Source organism: Dipteris shenzhenensis, chromosome 31, assembly GCF_047967505.1.
Source record: "Dipteris shenzhenensis isolate YYH24624 ecotype China chromosome 31, Dip_SZ_1.0, whole genome shotgun sequence".
NCBI classification, from domain to species: domain Eukaryota; kingdom Viridiplantae; phylum Streptophyta; class Polypodiopsida; order Gleicheniales; family Dipteridaceae; genus Dipteris; species Dipteris shenzhenensis.
The window spans coordinates 22,028,139-22,047,342 of record NC_141626.1 but is presented as its reverse complement, the minus strand read 5'-3'; the positions used below and the strand labels follow the sequence as shown (position 1 = coordinate 22,047,342).

At 40.2% G+C, this 19,204-nt stretch overlaps 1 protein-coding gene across 1 annotated transcript; it reads right to left on the bottom strand.

Moving 5' to 3' along the window:
• Positions 1-6,875: 6,875 nt before the first annotated feature.
• LOC147881198 (protein DOWNY MILDEW RESISTANCE 6-like) lies at positions 6,876-17,391 on the bottom strand. Its single transcript, XM_087402347.1, has 4 exons — positions 17,195-17,391; positions 16,815-17,056; positions 16,567-16,692; positions 6,876-6,948 (listed from the first exon to the last, which is right to left on the bottom strand). Exons 2-4 carry the CDS (start codon positions 17,024-17,026, stop codon positions 6,876-6,878), a joined length of 411 nt encoding a protein of 136 aa, XP_087258473.1. The 5' UTR covers positions 17,027-17,056; positions 17,195-17,391.
• Between the last annotated feature and the right edge of the window lie 1,813 nt (positions 17,392-19,204).

Here is a 19,204-nt window from a genome sequence, read left to right as displayed (position 1 = left end):
CCAAGCATGGAAGTTTAGAATGACAAATTTCTTGATGGGAAAAGGCTATTGGGAGTTCATTACAGGAAATGAAGAAGAACCTGTTCTTCCTAATGTTCCCAATCAACAGGAAATGCAGGCATTCAAAGGATGGCATGAGAGAGCCAGAAAAGTTATGTACTGGCTGTCTATCAGTATTTCGGACTCCATGATTGTGCATATTCAAGATGCAAGTACGCCAAAGGTGGCATGGGATACGTTGGCTAAAATGTACAGCACAAATACGCAGGCCAGGAAAATGCAGCTCAAGCAGGAGTTGCACAATGTGCAGAGAGAAAATATGAGCATCAATGACTACCACATGAAGGTGAAGAAAATTACGGATGCACTTGCTTCCATTGGGTCGCCAGTGGATGATGACGATTTAGTTTCTGTGACCTTGAATGGTCTAGGAAAGGATTATGCACAGTTCCGGACATCCATTGCCGTCCGTGAAAAATTTCCTGATTTTGAGGAGTTGATTGCTCTTCTAATTTCTGAAGAGCAGAGAAATGGTGGTGCATCTTCTTCAGCAGGAACTTCAAAAGAAGCTGTCTTTTCTACTCAAATGCTGACAGAGGTAGAGGCAGAGGTAGAGGAGGCCGATCTGCAGGCCGTGGTAGAAATCAGAATATGCAGCAAATGCAAGAAAACCAGTCCTATGCAGGAGGACGTGGTAACTCTAGAGGCAGGGGGAGCCAAAGAGGCCGTGGTGGATGGCAAAGAGGCCAAAATGCAAACAGCAATGTTGAATGCTACTATTGTGGCAAAATGGGTCATATGGCTAAAGACTGCTACAAAAAGCAGAATGACATTATGAATGGAAAATTGCAGCAAGGCAATTATGCATCCTCTAGTAGACAGGGTGATGACAGAAATGATCATTTGTTTATGGTACAACATATGACAAATTCTGTGACAAGTGCAGAAGAAAGCAATGATGTGTGGTATGTTGACTCAGGTGCATCAAACCACATGACAGGTCATGCTGAATGGATGCAGGATGCAAGGGAAATGGAAAAACCAGGATTTGTGGAGACTGGTGATGATACTGCACATCCTATTGTGCAGATTGGCAAAATTCCTTTGTCTATGCAGGATGGGAAAAAGAAATACTTGTCTGATGTATTTCATGTCCCGAACATCACCAAGAACCTGGTTTCTATTGGTCAGATGGTTGAGCAGGGCTTGCAGGTCAGATTTAATCCTCATGGATGCTTTGTTGAGGATATGAAAAATAATGGTCGCTTGATAGCAAAAGGAAAGAAGAAGGGCAGGATGTTTACGTTGGATGTGGACATGCCTGAATTGAGTGCAGCAATGTTTGCACATGGGACCGGTGTAGTTGCAGATATTGATATCTGGCACAAACGCATTGGTCATGTTAATATACAGCAACTTAAATCAATGCAAGCCCAAAATATTGTTGCAGGATTGCCTAAATTCAAGGTTGCAGAAATGCACAAGGTTTGTGAAGCCTGTCAATTTGGGAAACAGGCAAGGAAACCTTTTCCTAGGCATGTTCAAGAGAGTAAAAAGCCATTGGAATTAATCCAATCTGATGTGTGGACTACTAAAGCTGCATCTATTGGTGGCTGTCACTATTTTGTCACATTTATTGATGACTTCAGCAGAAAACTTTGGGTGTATTTTATGAAAAAGAAAAGTGAAGTGTTTGGGCACTTCAAAGCTTTCAAAGCTATGGTTGAAAAAGAAACAGGCCTGCAAATAAAATGCCTAAGGTCAGATGGAGGGGGAGAGTACCTCTCAAATGAGTTTGCAAGGTTCTTGCAGGAGCATGGTATAAAGCAGCAATATTCATGCAGTCATACCCCACAGCAAAATGGAATTGCAGAAAGGAAAAACAGGCATATTGGAGAGGTATCTCGGGCTATGCTAAATGAAAAAGATCTACCAGATTATTATTGGGCTGAAGCAGTTGCTACAGCAGTTTATATAATGAACAGGACTCCCACTGCAGCAATACATGGCTTGACGCCAGAGGAGATGTATACTGGTAGGAAACCAGATATTTCTCATTTGAAAATTTTTGGTTGCATTGCCTATGTCCATGTGCCAGATGAGTTGAGGTCCAAGTTGGATCCAAAAGCTGAGAAGTGCATCTTTATTGGTTATTCTCTGCAGCAGAAAGGGTATAGATGCTATAACCCTTCTACTCGTAAGTTTACAGTGAGCAGAGATGTTGTTTTTGATGAGATGAGCAGCTGGTATAAACCAGTAAATGTGATGATTGATGTAGATGCACAAAATGGTAATGCTGCACAGAATTCACAGCAGCAATCACAGAATATTAGTGGACCTGGAGTGTCCTCTAGCAGTGGTTCACATACTTCGCCATGGACAGGCAGATTGAGATCAGGAGAATCTCCTCAAAGCAATGCAGAGAGTGGTATGCAGGTATCACAAAAAGGAAAAGAGAAGGTAGATCAGCCCATGTTTGATGTGAATGTAGGTCACTCTTATGTGGATGGTGAATCCAGTGGCTCAGAGCAAAGCATTGATGATGAGTTGGGTATTCCTTCTGTTGTTACACCTGGAGTAAGGAAGACCAGGGATGTTTTGAGAGCACCTAGAAGTGAGCCTATTTTAGGCAGGTCTACTGGGGTTAGGTATCCTGTGGATAGGCTGAAATATGATGGATTTACAGCCATTCACTATGCCTATATGGTCAAAGTGATACAGGAACCAGAACCCACTTCTTTTGAGCAAGCCATGGGAAATGAAAAATGGGAGAAAGCTATGGATGAAGAAATGGATGCCTTGGATGCAAATGCTACATGGGAATTGGTGCCTTTGCCTAAAGACAAGAATGCAATTGGCTGTAAGTGGGTTTATAAGATCAAGCACAATGCAGATGGTTCTATGAATAGATACAAGGCAAGATTAGTTGTCAAGGGGTATGCACAGACATATGGCATTGATTATGAAGAAACTTTCAGCCCGGTTGCAAGGATGGAAACTGTAAGAGAAGCCATTGCTATGGCTGCATCAAAGGGATGGTCTTTACATCAGATGGATGTAAAGAATGCCTTCTTGCATGGTGATTTGCAAGAAGAGGTCTTTATGGAGCAGCCAGCAGGTTATGTTCATGCTATTCATCCTGAGTTTGTTTGCAGGTTGAAGAAAGCCTTGTATGGCTTGAAGCAAGCACCTAGAGCATGGTCTGACAAGATAGGACAGTATCTTGTCACTATTGGCTTTTAGATTTCCAAGGCAAATTTCTCACTTTATGTGAGAAAAACAGAGAAAGGGATTATGCTGCTTGTCATTTATGTTGATGATTTGATCATCACAGGTGATAGTGATGAAGATATCCTTCATGTGAAAATGCTATTGAGGCAGAAGTTTGAGATGAAGGATTTGGGAGAGCTGAGGTGAGATCACCAAGTGGGATATAGCTCTTGCAGAGGCAGTATGGATTGGACATGCTGTCCAAATATGGGATGACAGGCTGTAAGCCTATTTCAGTTCCTTTGGAGCAGAATGTGAAGCTGAGCGCAGATGCAAGTGAGCTTCTGGAAGATCCTACTATGTACAGACGTATAGTAGGAAGTTTGATTTACATGACTATTACCAGGCCAGATTTGAGCTATGCTGTTGGGTTGGTAAGTCAGTTTATACAGGCTCCAAGGAAACCGCATTTGGATGCGGCTAGATGCATACTCAGTTATGTGAAGTCCACATTGCAGTATGGACTATTTTATGAGGTTGGGGTTCAGATACAGTTGCATGGATACACTGATGCTGATTGGGCTGGTAGTATTTCTGATAGACGATCTACCAGTGGATATGTGTTCTCTTTTGGGAGTGTTGCAGTCACTTGGAGCAGCAAGAAACAGCCTACAGTTGCCTTGTCGAGCATAGAGGCTGAGTACAGGGGTGTAGCAATGGCTGCATGTGAGGTAGCTTGGTTGCATAAGCTACTCTATGATATGCATCAGTCTACAGATGGGCCAGTTGTCATTTATTGTGACAACATGAGCAGCATACACTTAGCAATACACTTAGCAAAGAACCCAGTCTTTCATGCTAGAACAAAGCACATTGAGGTGCATTATCACTGTGCGGGAGAAGGTTTTACTAGGTCTTATTGATCTAGTTTATGTCAGCACAGAGGATCAGGTAGCTGACATATTCATGAAAGCATTGGGCGCAGAGAAGCTGCGCAAGTTCAGAGACCTGCTTGGTGTGCAAGAATTGGGATTGAGCTCGAGGGGGAGTGTTGAGATATCGAGCTCCACTCGTGATATGCCAGGGTGACTGTTGTGCATTTATGTCACCGACTTGTTAGCTGGAGATGCGGTTGGTACACCGCCCACGAATAATAGCTGGATGACAGCTATCCTTATCTATTCTAGTTTGTGGCTCAGTTAGTATGCCACCTTAGTTAGTTGAGTTTGGTTTGAGACCCACATATAGGGTTCTTCTATTTCTTTGTACTAGAGTTCTTTTGGCTTACACAACTAAGAAGAGGAAAACTGTTTTCAGCCTCCACCTGTGTGGGTATTCCCCCATTGTGCTTGTGAGAAAGCTACAAGTGAGACTCCTTCCCTCTCTCCCACTATCTTCACACTACTATGGCATTGGCTTTATGAAAACAAGTGGACTTTAAATCCATAGGCCATTCATAACCAGGACTGGCATCACAAATCTCCTCACAGACTTTCCTCACACAACCTGCTTTGAATCTTCCATCAACTTGTAAGCATTCAACAACTCCTCTTTTCACTCTTGGCTTTCCTCATCTTCAATGTTTCATTCAATACAGCTTCTAGCCACTGCCATATCCTATATAAAAATTTAGCTTGCTAGCATAAGAGTTATGTGATTCAATGAAGAGAAAAAGAAAGCTAGAGATATTCACCTCTTCTACTGAGTTCAAATCAAGCAGCCATGTGCGTAACATATCTTCTACAAATGCTTTTCTACTCATGGGTCCATATAAAAGGGATCTAAGACATAATTTTAGTTCAGTAAATGAAGTCACATAGTAACTTGCCATCGTCTTGGAAGAAAAATGAGAGAAGGAAAATGAGGGAGTAATAGTGAGGGATGCACAGTGAGCCACCCCTCCTTCAAGAGTGATACAAAGTGAGGGATTAAACAACGGTGTAAAGTGAAAGAAGCACCTTTTTCAAGGCAATCTTGTCCTCGATCACTTTTGGTCAATTATTTATTTCACTTTTTGTATACTGTATGTTGTGGATCAGTTTCCTTCAGCTCTATCACTCATTTTTTTCAAGATATACCTCCCAATTTTTTACGTAGAGAAATCGAGAGAGCAAGAGAGAGAGAGAGAGAGAGAGAGAGAGAGAGAGAGAGAGAGAGGATAAGTGTAGGAATCCAGTTCGTGAAGCAGAGAAAAAGAGGTAGAGTAAGTGAGTGAGTGAGAGAGAGAGAGAGAGAGAGAGAGAGAGAGAGAGAGAGAGAGAGAGAGAGAGAGGAAGAAGAGGAATCCAGTTCATCTGATCCAATCCGTCTCGCTCGGGTGTGATCAAGTTTGGCCTACTATAGAAGGTTCTCAAGGTGCCTTCTCTCTTTCTCTCACTCCCTTTCCGTCCCCTTCATTTTTCAATGTGTTTTTTAACATTACTATGTATTTTTATAGGTTCTACCCTGTATTGAAATGGGAACTCTGCCTAGAGCAGTTCTCATCCTCCCTAGCACACAAGACAGTGTTGATCGCTATGTCTCAAATTTTGACAAGTCTGATCAAGAAATTTTAGAATATTCAATTGATGAGATGAAATTATGGATCACACGAGAAGGACACACACCTTTGGAAATGAAGCAAGAAGAGGACGAGGAAAAAGGAAAGGAAAAAACGAAAGGAAAAAAGAAGAAAGGCAACAAGGCAGAGTCAAGCAAGAGTATTATCTGCTCTCAGATATACGTGTCATCTTTGACCTCATAGAAGGTTATGCCTTGGCCTTAATTGCTCAAATATGTACATAGATAAGGATGTTGGAATTGAAGACGATGAATTAATGGTACTAGAAGATACATTTGATCCCAAGGAGGTGTTCTCGATGTGCTTTAAGAAAATTGTGGATGAGGAGGATATGGATGATGAGACCTTTAACAAGATTAGAACACAAAAGTTGGAGGAGCTGAAGGATTTTCAGCCAAAGCTGAAGGATCAAAGGAAAACACAAAGTAGTGTGTGGAAAGAAGCATTGATCTTTGGACCGATAAAATTTTGGAGGATGATGAGAATTTGAAGGTATGTTATCTCACTATTTTCTTTGCTAGATCTTTTTTATCATGGCTCGTATATATTTCTCATTGCTTCTTTTTTTATACTATCTCACTATTTTCTCAGCTAGATACTTTTTAACATGACTTGGATATATTTCTCATTGCTTCTTTTTTTATACTGTAGCTCTATATTGAAGATGACAGTTTTCTGAGAAGGTCCTGTGGGAGCCGAGAAAGGGGACTTGGATAGTTGTCTTCCCTTGCACAATACATGAACAAGATGTTGTCTACCAAGATTCTGATATACCACAGACAATTAAGTAACAATGGAGAGACAACTGTCTACTTTTTAAAATTCTTCTTTTTTCGTGAGTCCAAAACATGGGAAAGTAATAAAATACTCCTTAAAATATTCATAAGTACTATAAACATGTTAGAGGATGAAAGAATAAAGATATTCTTCTATATTCACTCCCATATCTCATGAACATTATTACTCAATCCTCCTACAAGCCACATCTTTATCTCAATCATTTTCTAGCCATCCCCATGATCATTAAATTTCTTTGTCATAATACCATAACTAATCTTGCCATATGCTTGTTTTCCAAAGTTTACTGCCATCAAGAGTCTTTGCCTTATGAAAGAGTAATCAAATCGCAAAGTAATGGAAAAACACTGCACTCAAATTGGCAACACCAAACTCCAACTCTACAGAACAAGCCAACAAGAGACGTCAACACCATCTTCATATTGATTTAGGTGAAGAATATGTGCCTCTTCCAAAATGACAACACATCGGTGCCATGCAAAGAGAAATCATGAGGATACAATATGCATTTTTAAGCATCCAACAAAATATTTGATTGAGTTCGAAAGACTGAATCATGATATTTTTGCAAAATGTAAGATAACCTCAACATCAAAAATCCTAATGAAAGTGAAAAATCTATGGACTACAATTGGTTCTCCAACAACACATTTGAAAAGAACTACCACAAAAGTGGATGCAGACACATTAGTCAACTTTTATACATGTTTAAGTGCATTTGTACCCAAGGGAAGTCAAGAACAGGAAGAATCTCTCACAAGCTTCAAGGTAGCAAGAGATAGATATGCTGACTACACAAGCATAATTTTTCGACCTGATGAGGTGTTTAAGCAAGTTGTGGCAGTTTACAGTGCATACGAGAAGGGTGAGGTTACTTATGAAGGTCCTTTGTTACTATCACAAAAGTCAAAGGTTGAGAAAAAAGAGGTGACAGCAAGAATGTGGAGGCTCGTGAAGTATTTGCTGAATAGCTATGTAACAATGGCAACAGAAAAACTCCTCAAGAAAGAATGAATTTTTGGTAGGAAGGACAAAGATCATTGCATGGAGTGCATCAACATACAAGTGAAACATGATGTAGTGCGATGAGATATTTTCTCACAGAAAAAGTAATTCCTACTGGCTAATGCAATATTGACCCTAATATTGTGAAACATATAGCCGCTTTATCCATAGCTAAGGAAAAGGCATGGGCACACAAGTGGATGAAGAATCAAGAAGATGGGGCCGAAGTAGTCACCTCGTTCATGAGAGCCCAAATCCCACCACAGGTGATTGCATATGTTGAGAAGCTTGCGAATGAGCATAAACTAAGAATGACAAGTGCAGTCAATCACGGCTTTCAATTCAATGTCAACATCACTTTAGAATTTGGAAAGCTTGTAGCGTACGAGGGCATTTCACATGAGGAATTTTTAATTGATGAAACAATATTGGAGAAGCCCCAAGTATTCTTTATTGATGAGGTTTCTTCCAATGATATTCAAAAAGTCATCGATAGAATACTATATACCACCATTAGTAGAGTTGGAATTTGCAATATTGTGATTTTTGTCAATAAAGAAAACAAGAAAGAGATACATAACACTTTGGAGAAATTTTTATGCTTCTGATTTCAAGACCTACAATGGTGTGTATGCATCCAAGACAAGCAAGAGAGAATGTGGATTAAAGATCCAATGCCTCAAATCATTCCTCTTATGCATGCGGAATCCATATCCTGACTAGTCTCTACAATATAACATAAGGGGGACTTCCAAGAGTTTGTGTCTCATGCTAGAGGAGAAAGAAATCCACAGGTCCTCTCATCATCAAGTGCACTCCAAAATCTATGAATGTCCTCCAAAAAGTGGAAGTCTTTTGATTACTATGCTAGAATACTTGCGACCGCCTAATTGGGAGGTCACCCTATTACGGATGGGATATCTTTTCGAAGATCTTCTCAAAAAAGGATATTCCACTAATATTATTGAAAGAAAGGCTTGCATTGCACACTTCCACTTGCAAGCTGATCTAGTTGTCGGCTATGAGAAAGAGGTGGAACATAAGAGGATTGGAGATGATGACATGGAAGATCTTGATGGCTCCCCATATAAAGACGAAGGTGATGCAGAACGATGACATGGATGATCTTCCTGGTTCACAAGATTACTCAAAGAAATCATGGACACATATCCTGGTATGACCCTTTACTTTTCTTTTACTAGCATTACATTTAAATATAACCTATCAATCTCACAAGCTTTTGTATATCTTGCAGACAGCAAAGGGGAAGGAAGAATAAATGAGTTCACGTGGATTTGAAGTCAGGAAGGCCACAATATTTCCTTCAAGTTTAATTGATATGGTGATTGTTGGAAAAATCGAAAGTGAAATATTTATGACAATAAAAGAATCACCAAAAGACTTTCCTGATATAGAGAGTCAACTAATTGACTTCTATGGGAACTCAGAGGATATGATGATGGCGTGGCTCATGCTTAAGAATTGTGAAGATTTATCCAAGCTATAAGAAATAGGAAGCAACTTTGATATTCAGGTTGTGATTGGACACAGTGACCTCAATATCTATCATTTGGTCCAAAAGAGTTTCAAATCCTAAGATATCAAGGAAAAGAGGTTAATGATGGCCACCCTTAGGTTTGATACAAACTTTATCTTTGCTTAGTATTTATATATTGATTAAATCTAATGAGCTAATGTTTGGTTATTTTCTTTATCTTGGCTTAGTATTTATATATTGATTAAATCTAATGAGCTAATGTTTGGTTATTTTTTGATGTAGTATAATGATATCTGGGTTTCCTATAAATTTTGCAAAGTGTGTATATATCGTACATTCACTTCTTCTACATGGCTCAACAATATTAAAAAGTCACTAGAAGATATCTACATCTGGCTGCAAACTCTCAATATGGACAACGTACGAGTTATCATTTTTCCATATAATGAGACGTAAGTGACACGGTAACCTCATATTTAATTTTGCGAGATGTAAGATGGAGTCAAATAATAAAGATTCTTAATTGGTCATGCAAGAAACATTGGAGTTTGGTAGCTTTGGACCTACAAGCCAATAAATGCTATTTTGCCAATTCAATGCCAAGATATCATGGCAATGTGTTAGCATAAGTATATAAGTTTCATGGTACACTTACTCTTAATGCATTGTAACCTTCATGGTATGTATCTTTTGCTATGCACTTATTCATTCCCTTGAATGTTATGATGGATAGGTCCACATCAAGGTTAATAAGTGCAATTGAACTATGATGGTGACTTGCAAGAAGCAATGGACTTACAACGATGCGAGGTGGTAGAGCAAAATGATCCATACAGCTGTGGGTGGAGAGCATGCTACAACTGCAAGTTGCTCCTCGATGAAATATTTGATGTGAAGGGCTCACAATCCTCAATGTGTACATATTCCGATGTAGAACTATATACATTTGTGGCTCATACTCTTTGATTCATAACTGCTCAATCTCCAATTAAAATGATTGAGATACCCAAGTCTGCATCAAAGACTCTCGAGGAAGTAGAGACTCAATATACTCCCAATCCATCATAGCCTTTGAAGGAGTCTACTCCCGAAGCATCACAATCGAATCTAGCCACTGCAAAAGTTGAGATTCAACATACCCCCGAGGAGTATAAACCCAAAGCATCATAAGGGAGTCCACTTGCAAAAGTAGAGACTCAATCTACGACCAAAGAATCATACCATATTGGGGAGTCTACACCCAAAGCATCCTAGCAAAATCCATGAGTGGAAGTAGAGACTCATTCTACGCCATGGGCATCACACCCTCCCAAGGAGTCTATGCCCAAGGAATCACCATCTACCCCACACTCAAAAGTAGAGATTCAATATATGCCTGGGGAATCACAACCTCCACTGGATTATATGCCTAAATCATCACAATGGAGTCCACACTTGGAAGTAGACAAATTCTATGCAGGAAGGAAGAGTCCATATAAGCCTAAAGCATCAAAGCCTCGATAGATAGAGTCTACTTCCAAAGCATCACAACGAAGTCTACAAGAACCATCAAAATCCACTTCATTGTGAAGATTTATGACGGGGTTTAGCATGTACATGAGTTATTTTTTGAAGCAGAAAAACTTTATTGGCAAGTGATGCATGTAAAAGTGCAAAGTTGCAAAACTTTGTATTTGTGATTTTGTTGCTCAAAATGTTATTTTTGTTGATTGTATGAAATCTGAATACATAATGGGCATTCATCATGGATACATATTAAATGTGTGACTTGTTTCCCTTCTCTCACAATGTTATTTTGGTTGATTTTGCAACTAAAAACAATAAGATAACTCAAATCATACTATAGGGTCAAAGTTTATAACATTGTAGAGTCATAAGAGCCACACTGGATGAGAATTTGCTACTAGAAAATAAATTGTATTAGCAATTTTAATATGATCTGCTCAGCCCTACTAGACTTGTTGCAAAGAATACAAAATAAGATTAACGACTATTATAGGCCACACAAGTTGAGATCACACTAGAAGATCTCATCATTAGTATCTCTTATCTTGTCAATAACCCAATCTTCCACAGAATCCATGTCCGTATCCTCAACATAATTACAATGAAGGAAGAAATTCAAGTAGTCACAGATTGTTTCTTTATAATCTCTTTGAGAGGCCCTCATTGTTCTTTCAGCATCTGCATCAAATCGGCCATACCGAGTGCTTCGATAACGTAGGTTGCTTAAGAAGTCCAAGAGATCTTGTCAGAGAGACCCCCTCTCTTGGCTATAAAAGGAGGGGCCTCTTCCTTGATGGGACACGCTCATTCTTGTAAAGCCACCTAGCTAGTACTTTGATTTCCCCCCCCCCATCCTTCCTTTCCAATAAAGCATGACTCTCTTCCCTTGATGTCTCCATCTCTACATTCTACCTCCCATCATGTACATGCTCCTCTTCCCCCTCTTCCTTCCCCCTTGTGCCATAGTCCCCCTCTTCATTCCCACCCCTCTTAATCATCTTAACGCTTCCTCCCTCATGTTCCCTTTTCTTCCATGGCCCTCGAGCGTCGCCATGCCTAGCATCTAGCCTCATGCATTCATTTCTTTTCTAGTTAATAGATATGGTGTGGCTGTTGGGATCGCAATCTCTATAGCTAGTGGCATAAAATTTGTTACTCCTATGGCTGGTTGTAGTTCTGCAGCACCTTCCATGTGCGGTTCTGTGCTTCTGCGCCTCCAATCTGCGTGTCTTCTGCTCGTAGTTCTCTGTCTCTGCGGCTATAAAACTTCTCAATTTTTGCGCCTTTCGCATGCTATTCCTGCACATCATTTGGATTCTTGCGCGTCTTCTGTGCAGTGCCACGCGTCTTCTGGTCGACCGCATCTACAAAATCGCTTCTATGCATCTTCTGTGCGGCGCCATGCAAAACTGCTCCTGCGCATCTGCAACAGACCTTGTGCCCCCCCCCCCCCTTCTACCTTCTTGTTCTCTTTCTCTTCTCCTCTCCTCTCCTCTTATTAAGGAGTGGGAATTGAACCCAAGACCTCCCCATTCATAAAAGGAAGACTTACCAATGGGCCAGCAAATAGGAAGTAATAAAAGTGTAATGATATTGCTAATATGGTGAAATCTCATGAATTGTAACGCTCTAACCGTAGGGAGTTTCCTCTTGTTGTAAAAAGAAATAGTACTTCATTTTATGTGCTCTATTCATATCTGATACTAGATCGTAGATTTTGAACTTTTTCAAGTTCACTCCTTGGACACACGCCACACGAGGAGGGTGGATATTTATGTCACTTCTCGACAAGTTCAAGGATTTGGTGCTTGGTCCTCTGCTCATTACGGCTACCAATTGGCGAGATCTCTTTCTTGATCTTCATGTCGATCTTCAACCACTAATTGTACAATGCATTGTTCAAGGAGATGACGGGTGGTATGATACGCCATGGATAATTCAACGTGAAGAACTAGTGATACACCGAGAGGACTTTGAATTCAATTCTACTCATTATGCGGTGATCGAGCTACTTTCTGCATTGGAGGTAATTAAAAGGGTGACATTCTTCGAAGGGTGGGATACTCCCCAAGCTTTGGGGGAGATTTGGCGCATCTCCTTATAAATTCCTATGGATAAGCTCGTCTTGAATGATTTCTTCTCGATCTCACTACAAAGGTTTCTAGGGCTCGGTTATGGTTGGTAATGTTTCAACCAAGGAATCCCCTTGTACCTAACCAACCCTTTGTGCCTCATTTTGAGCTCAAGTTGTAATTCTTTTTTGTCTAAAGATAAACTATCAACAAGGATTGCAAGTTTATTTGGTGCTGAACATCATGCTCAAGTATTAAATTCTCCCCACCCTCTCCTTCTACCTATCTTGGACTACCGAGAAACTTGGGATGTCCGAATTTTAGTCTTGGAGTGATGACATCTTGGCTCCTCCAATTTGACGGCGCATACAAACCTTCGACCAAGGCTGCTGGTGTGGGTGTGAAGCTCAGTTCACTAAGGGGTGAGGTGTATTATTATAGCAAGTCTGCACTAGCAAGTACTTGCAACCAAGCTGAGTACTCGGCACTCATTTTTGGGCCTCCATGTGAAATGTATGGTCCTCCCTTAGGTGCTTACCCTCAACAAGGTGTATATCCTCACCCTCCACCTGGAAGATTTTTCTAGCCTCGCTCACGAGCCCCCTCCTACTAAAGAACCCGGAGTCAATGACCTAGCCAAGGCCCTAAATGATCTTCGGCTTGAGATGGTGGGCATCAAAAATCAAGCCAATCGCCCTCCAAGAGAACGTGCCAATGTTTTGTGCTACGAGTGCCACCAAAAGGGTCATTATCGCACAGAATGTCCCAATATTCCAAGGGTGAATCTTCTAAGTGAATCAAGCATCGAGAATTTTGACGTAGAAATCTTTGACCTCAGGAAGAGAAGTCATACCACCTCTGATCCCTCTCCAAACCATGGACCGGGCCACCCCAGGATGAAGGTGTCCTTTTCAGAGCCCTCAGATGCTAAGATGGCAGACCCACCAATAGAGAAGACTAAAAGATCTTGCAGGAGTAAGTGGTCACCCTCAGATTTTCCTATTAGCTTAGGGCAAGAGACTATTCGGTCATTCAGGACCTTGCTCATCGATCTTTGAGCATCACGCTTCCTCAACTAATAGCACTAAGCCCTAAGGTGAGAGGTGAGCTGCAGAAAGGGCTCTCAACAAGGAAGAGCAAGAAAAAGAGAAAGGTACGAGAGGTTTCTTCTTCCTTGATGGGACACGCTCATTCTTGTAAAGCCACCTAGCTAGTACTTTCATTACCCCCCCATCCTTCCTTTCCAATAAAGCATGACTCTCTTCCTTTGATGTCTCCATCTCTACATTCCAGCTCCCATCATGTACATGCTCCTCTTTCCCCTCTTCTTTCCCCCTTGTGCCATAGTCCTCCTCTTCATTCCCACCCCTCTTAATCCCTTTTCCCCACCTATGTTAACGCTTCTTCCCTCACGTTCCCTTTTCCTCCATGGCCCTCGAGCATCGCCATGCCTAGCGTCTAGCCTCATGCATTGATTTCTTTTCTAGTTAATAACGTATAAGTCTTTATATGAGTAAGAGGCAAACACAAAACTACAGCAGATAGCCGAAAGCTCCAGATTGAAAGAGCAGTTAGATAATGAGATTAAATAACATACAAAGACAAGGGATAAGTTACGTAAAGCAAGATCAAAAGCAACCTTGGAGAATTGAAAGGAGGAAGTGGAGGGTGCAAGCATCGAGTAAAAGTAGCAAGGTGAGATTGTTTGAAGCATTTACTATTTGCAATGTGGCTATGTAAATCTTCCTTTGTTAACTCTTATTTGTGCATCTGGTCTATAGGAAAGTTTTGGAGCCCCAAAATGAAAATGTTGATCCGAACACTCTTCCAGTAAAACAAATGAAAGGTCTATTTTCAATGACTTTTGCGAAAGGGATGATTGAGGAAAAGAAGTTTAAAATGATCAAATGCAATGTTTTGTAATAGTTCGTGGAAAGCAATAAAGTTGATGTAAACTTAATTCAGGAGTCGCTCAATAAGAGTGGAGTTAGTAGGAAAGGTTATTCTTCTATTTTCAAAGCAGTGTCATCAACTTTTAAAGATCAAAGGATCAAACGTTTGCTTCTTCCAAATCCTGCAGAAGTTTGGAATTTAAGAGCTTCACTTAACGAACAAGTAGATGATTTTATTGGTCAGTGGTTGCATATTGAGGATGTATTTGAAGGTAGTAAGGGGACCACTATGTATAATCCTTGGAATAATGTTTTTGTTGATCTTGAACAATTACAAAAAAGAATGGTTGAATTCTATGGAATCACATTTGAAGAGTGTCAAGGACGGCTTGTCTTTGTCATAAAGTTGGATGAATGTGAAATTGTGAAAGAGAAAAAGATTAAAAGAGTGACCATCACACTTATGAATAGGGCACTTGATACATCAATCACTAAAGAAAACTCAAAGCATTTCAGTGTACAATCCGAGAAGTGCATTTGGTGGTTGAGAGCATTTGAGGTAAGCGTGAACTTTCATTTTTCAAATATATTGTTGTTTGATTTCATTTATTAGATCGAGATGCTTCAATATAGTTTCTTATTAATGGCAAGTCAAGATAGAGGACCATCGAACCTTGGTTTTGATGTTTCACCATACCAAAATACCAGAAGTCATCAAAAATCAGGTTCAAGGAGGGCAACTTCATGTTGAAGGCAAGGGTGATTTCCAAGTTGATTGGCATATGGCAGGGGACCTCAAGACCCTCAAATGTATGTTCAACATAAGCAAAGGAGGTAATTCAAAATCTCCATGCCTTTACTGCAAGGAGCCAGCCCATGTCATGAATCCTAAATGGTGGAGAAAAGAAGCTTCGACTAGAAAAAAATAGGAAGAAAGCAATTGTTGCATTAGAAAAAGTATTATCGGACATGGGTTTCCATGGAGGATATGTTCATATCATAATGGATATCAAGAAGTTCTCAAATGGAAAGGATGTTCCTATCAAATCGTCAATTGGTGGAGTCCAAGAAAGAATATTTTTATCAGAACCACAAAGAGAAGGGAAACTTGGTAGCATGGATGATTTTTTCGTATTAGTTCGTTAAGAAGTGAAAGTTTTATATTGGTGTTGAAAGTTTGTATGTCCAATAAGGGTTTGAAACATTCGCCAAGATTTGAAACTTTTATTTTAAAAAAATTAAAGTTTCGCCAAGGTTTATAACTTTTTCTTCAAATTTCAAAAGAAAAAATATATAATTGTAATAGCTTCTATCAATGTTATGAAATTAAAAAAATTAGCTCGATAAACTTTTGCAAATATTTTATATTAATATATAAGAATAGCTTCGATAAAAAAATCCTTGCATTTGTGCGCACTATGAGCTGTAAAGAGATTAGGGGCATCTCATGAGTGATGTCTTCTATGTGGTTGTGCACTGCTAGACAACAGTAGGATTTTTATATTTTAAAAAAAAATAGAAATAAATTATCATCGTGCCAAACAACATAATGGTAAGGTCTTATATTTTTCACAATATATATACTACATACATATATCTTTGTGTATTTGTATTGTGCATTGTGTTTATGAATACATGAAAATATAACTTGTTCTTTAAAGTTAAGGCTAATGATAATATAAAACCCTTAAAGAAACATAATTTGATGCTTGTAAAGTGATATGTATTGTGAATTGCCTGTTGAATTGTAACTTATGACTATCCATTGATAGGTTCAAAAGAGGGATTTTTAAGTGGTCCATACAACTCCACATAGTAAACATTATCCACATTTGTATAAAGCAAGATGAGAAACAATGAGAATCTCACTATTAAGACACATGATGACATAAGCCCATGATGTTTTGGTTCCTAACACACACAAATGCTTGCACGTGCGTGCGTGCGCGCGCATGCGCGTGCACACACAGACACACATGGACATGGACATACACACATCTCAAATGTTTTGTGAACCATAGGCACTTTATAAGAAAGGAGTAAGAAGAGGAGATGCAATATTCGGGGCCAACACCTAGGCTTTCGGATATGGCAGACTGAAGTCGCAATGCCAGTAATCGGACCTCTTCACAATACCCTGAAATCACCTCCCTGTGCAAACAATACCAAACATATCTTCTTAAGTCATCAGTAATTGACTTTCAAGGCTTCCTAGGATTAAGTATATTTCACAAGCACGCTATCGTTGAGCTCTGACAAACAGGAAGTAGCACATGTAATCCGTGGGTTTATCGGGCCAGAGGTCAATATAGTGTTCTATAGGGTTCGTGTAATGCCTAAGAAACTTCCTCCAAGAAAGTACTGGATCAACTGCAGGGTTAAAACTTGTTCCATAAGTCATGAACAGGCTGTCAGTGCTGTATTTGAGTTTTTCCTCGATCGACAGCGCAAAGAACCGTGGAGCGACGTCCAGAGCCCTTTTCATTACATTCCAAGCAACTCCGTGGTTCACAATCTGCGCACAAGGTAAAATGTTGCGACTAAAGACATGAAATGATCGAGAGAGCAATATGGGTCAAATCTGGGAGCAAAAAAGTGGCCTGGAAAAAACCCCACTCCTGGCACGTAAGTGCGATTTCCTCAATGATCGCACCTCGCCCGCCGTCTCCCTCCAGATGTATCGATCTGGGATAGAAGATGGATTATTAGGCTCGACGCGAGTGTTGGTTGCAGAAAAATTCAAGCATGCAAGTGCATGAATTGAGACTGGGAAGCCATGGAGGAATGTGGATGGAGAAGCGCAACCAAAAAAGAAGCTTTTGAGAGTGCAATATAAGGAAATTGGCTCCGAAGAATCACAACAAATGGAGACGTCCCAGCGGATAAGGCCTCCTCGAGTACTCGAGGGGTGAACGTTACATAGAGCGAATCATTAAAAATCACAACAAAAAGAGACGTGCATGGGAACCCAACTTACAATTTTTAATTCCTTTTCAAGGGATTCAAGTTTGACCCTATATTTAGGGCCTCTTCACTACTCGAGGGGGTGAAATTGCCAACGACAAGTACAATTTGGATGCGAGCACAGAAGTTCACACAGGGTGGTTGCAATGATGGGGTCTTGAGAAGAGGTGGCTGGAATAATGGGGTGTCAATTTGGCACTCATTGACGCGGTAGACAAGGGAGGGGTAAGAATAAAGTGACTAGCGATACGTAATTTCCTTTACAAATTAATTTGGTTTTTAAAAGTCAAGCTAGATAAGCGGAATGTGCACAACTAGTGTAGAAGATTGCTTGTAGCGGTAGGTAAACGACATTATAACTTGGTTTGCATTGGTTGCCCCAAGGAAACCGCATTTGCAACCATGCCTTGACACATGATCAAGCCCTTAAATGAAACTACATGGGGATGTGTTGACACATGATCAGGCCCTTAAATGAAACTACATGGGGAGCGTTGAGGGTCATGTGACATTGTACAATTAGAGGGAGACAATGTGTAGGACAATCATTAATCCTATTGAAAATGATTTATCTCATCATTGAATTGTTTATATATTGTTATTTTTTACTTGGTTTCTCAAGTTAGTGCAACCAACACAACATATTCTTATATGCCTATGGGAGGTTAACAATTTTATGTGAGTTGTCTTAATAATTAATTTCTTTGTTGGTGGGCGTAAGCATGATATGGTAGCACCAACAAATTGTGTCAAGAGATGCTATTTTATTGCTTCTTTTCAAAGCATGCAGATCACATGCAACATTGACAACATAACCAACTTTTCAAACTTAAAAAAATTCCAATAATGTGTCCCAAAAATCTTTTGTAACTATCACTACTTGCTCATCTCACTATCTTGTAACTATCTCTGCTAGCTCCTCTCTCTCTCTCTCTCTCTCTCTCTCTCTCTCTCTCTCTCTCTCTCTCTCTCTCTCTCTCTCTCTCTCTTTGTGCATGCGTGCGTACGTGTGTGCGTGCGTGCGTTCGTGTGTGTGTGTGTGTGTGTGTGTGTGTGTGTGTGTGTGTGTGTGTGTGTGTGTGTGTGTGTGTGTGTGTGTGTGTGTGTGTGTGTGTGTGTGTGTGTGTGTGTGTGTGTGTGTGTGTGTGTGTGTGTGTGTGTGTGTGTGTGTGTGTGTGTGTGTGTGTGTGTGTAGTAACTATAGCAACATGATAGATTGGCTCCATGTGAATTAGCTGGCAAACTACATGGAGGACACAGAGTACGTTTATCCATACTCAATTTACACAATTGGTAATGGAAATAGGAATTTGGTTGGTGAGGGAGCCCATGAAAGACATGGTATATGTTGGAAAGAATTGTACCTTAGAGAGGTAGCCTATCATATCTCACTACGAAATCGCCTTGGATGGCAAGGTAATGATATTGTCTGAGATGTTAAAGTAGACAAGGGATATGGAGTTTAGAAGGTACAGCCCAAACATGGAGTTTTTATACTGAGGTTAAAGTCTCGAGCGATTCATGCAGAGGGAGTGAGAGGTAAGGCAGATGGAATATTCGATTAGCAGTGAGGTCAAGGTGGGTGAGGGAGAAGAGTTAATCAAGATGGATGGGGAATTTAGGAGCTAGATAAGCTATTACAAGAGAGTTTGAAGTAATTGAAATGAGGGAAGTTAGAGAGGTCAGAAGAGATGGAGGA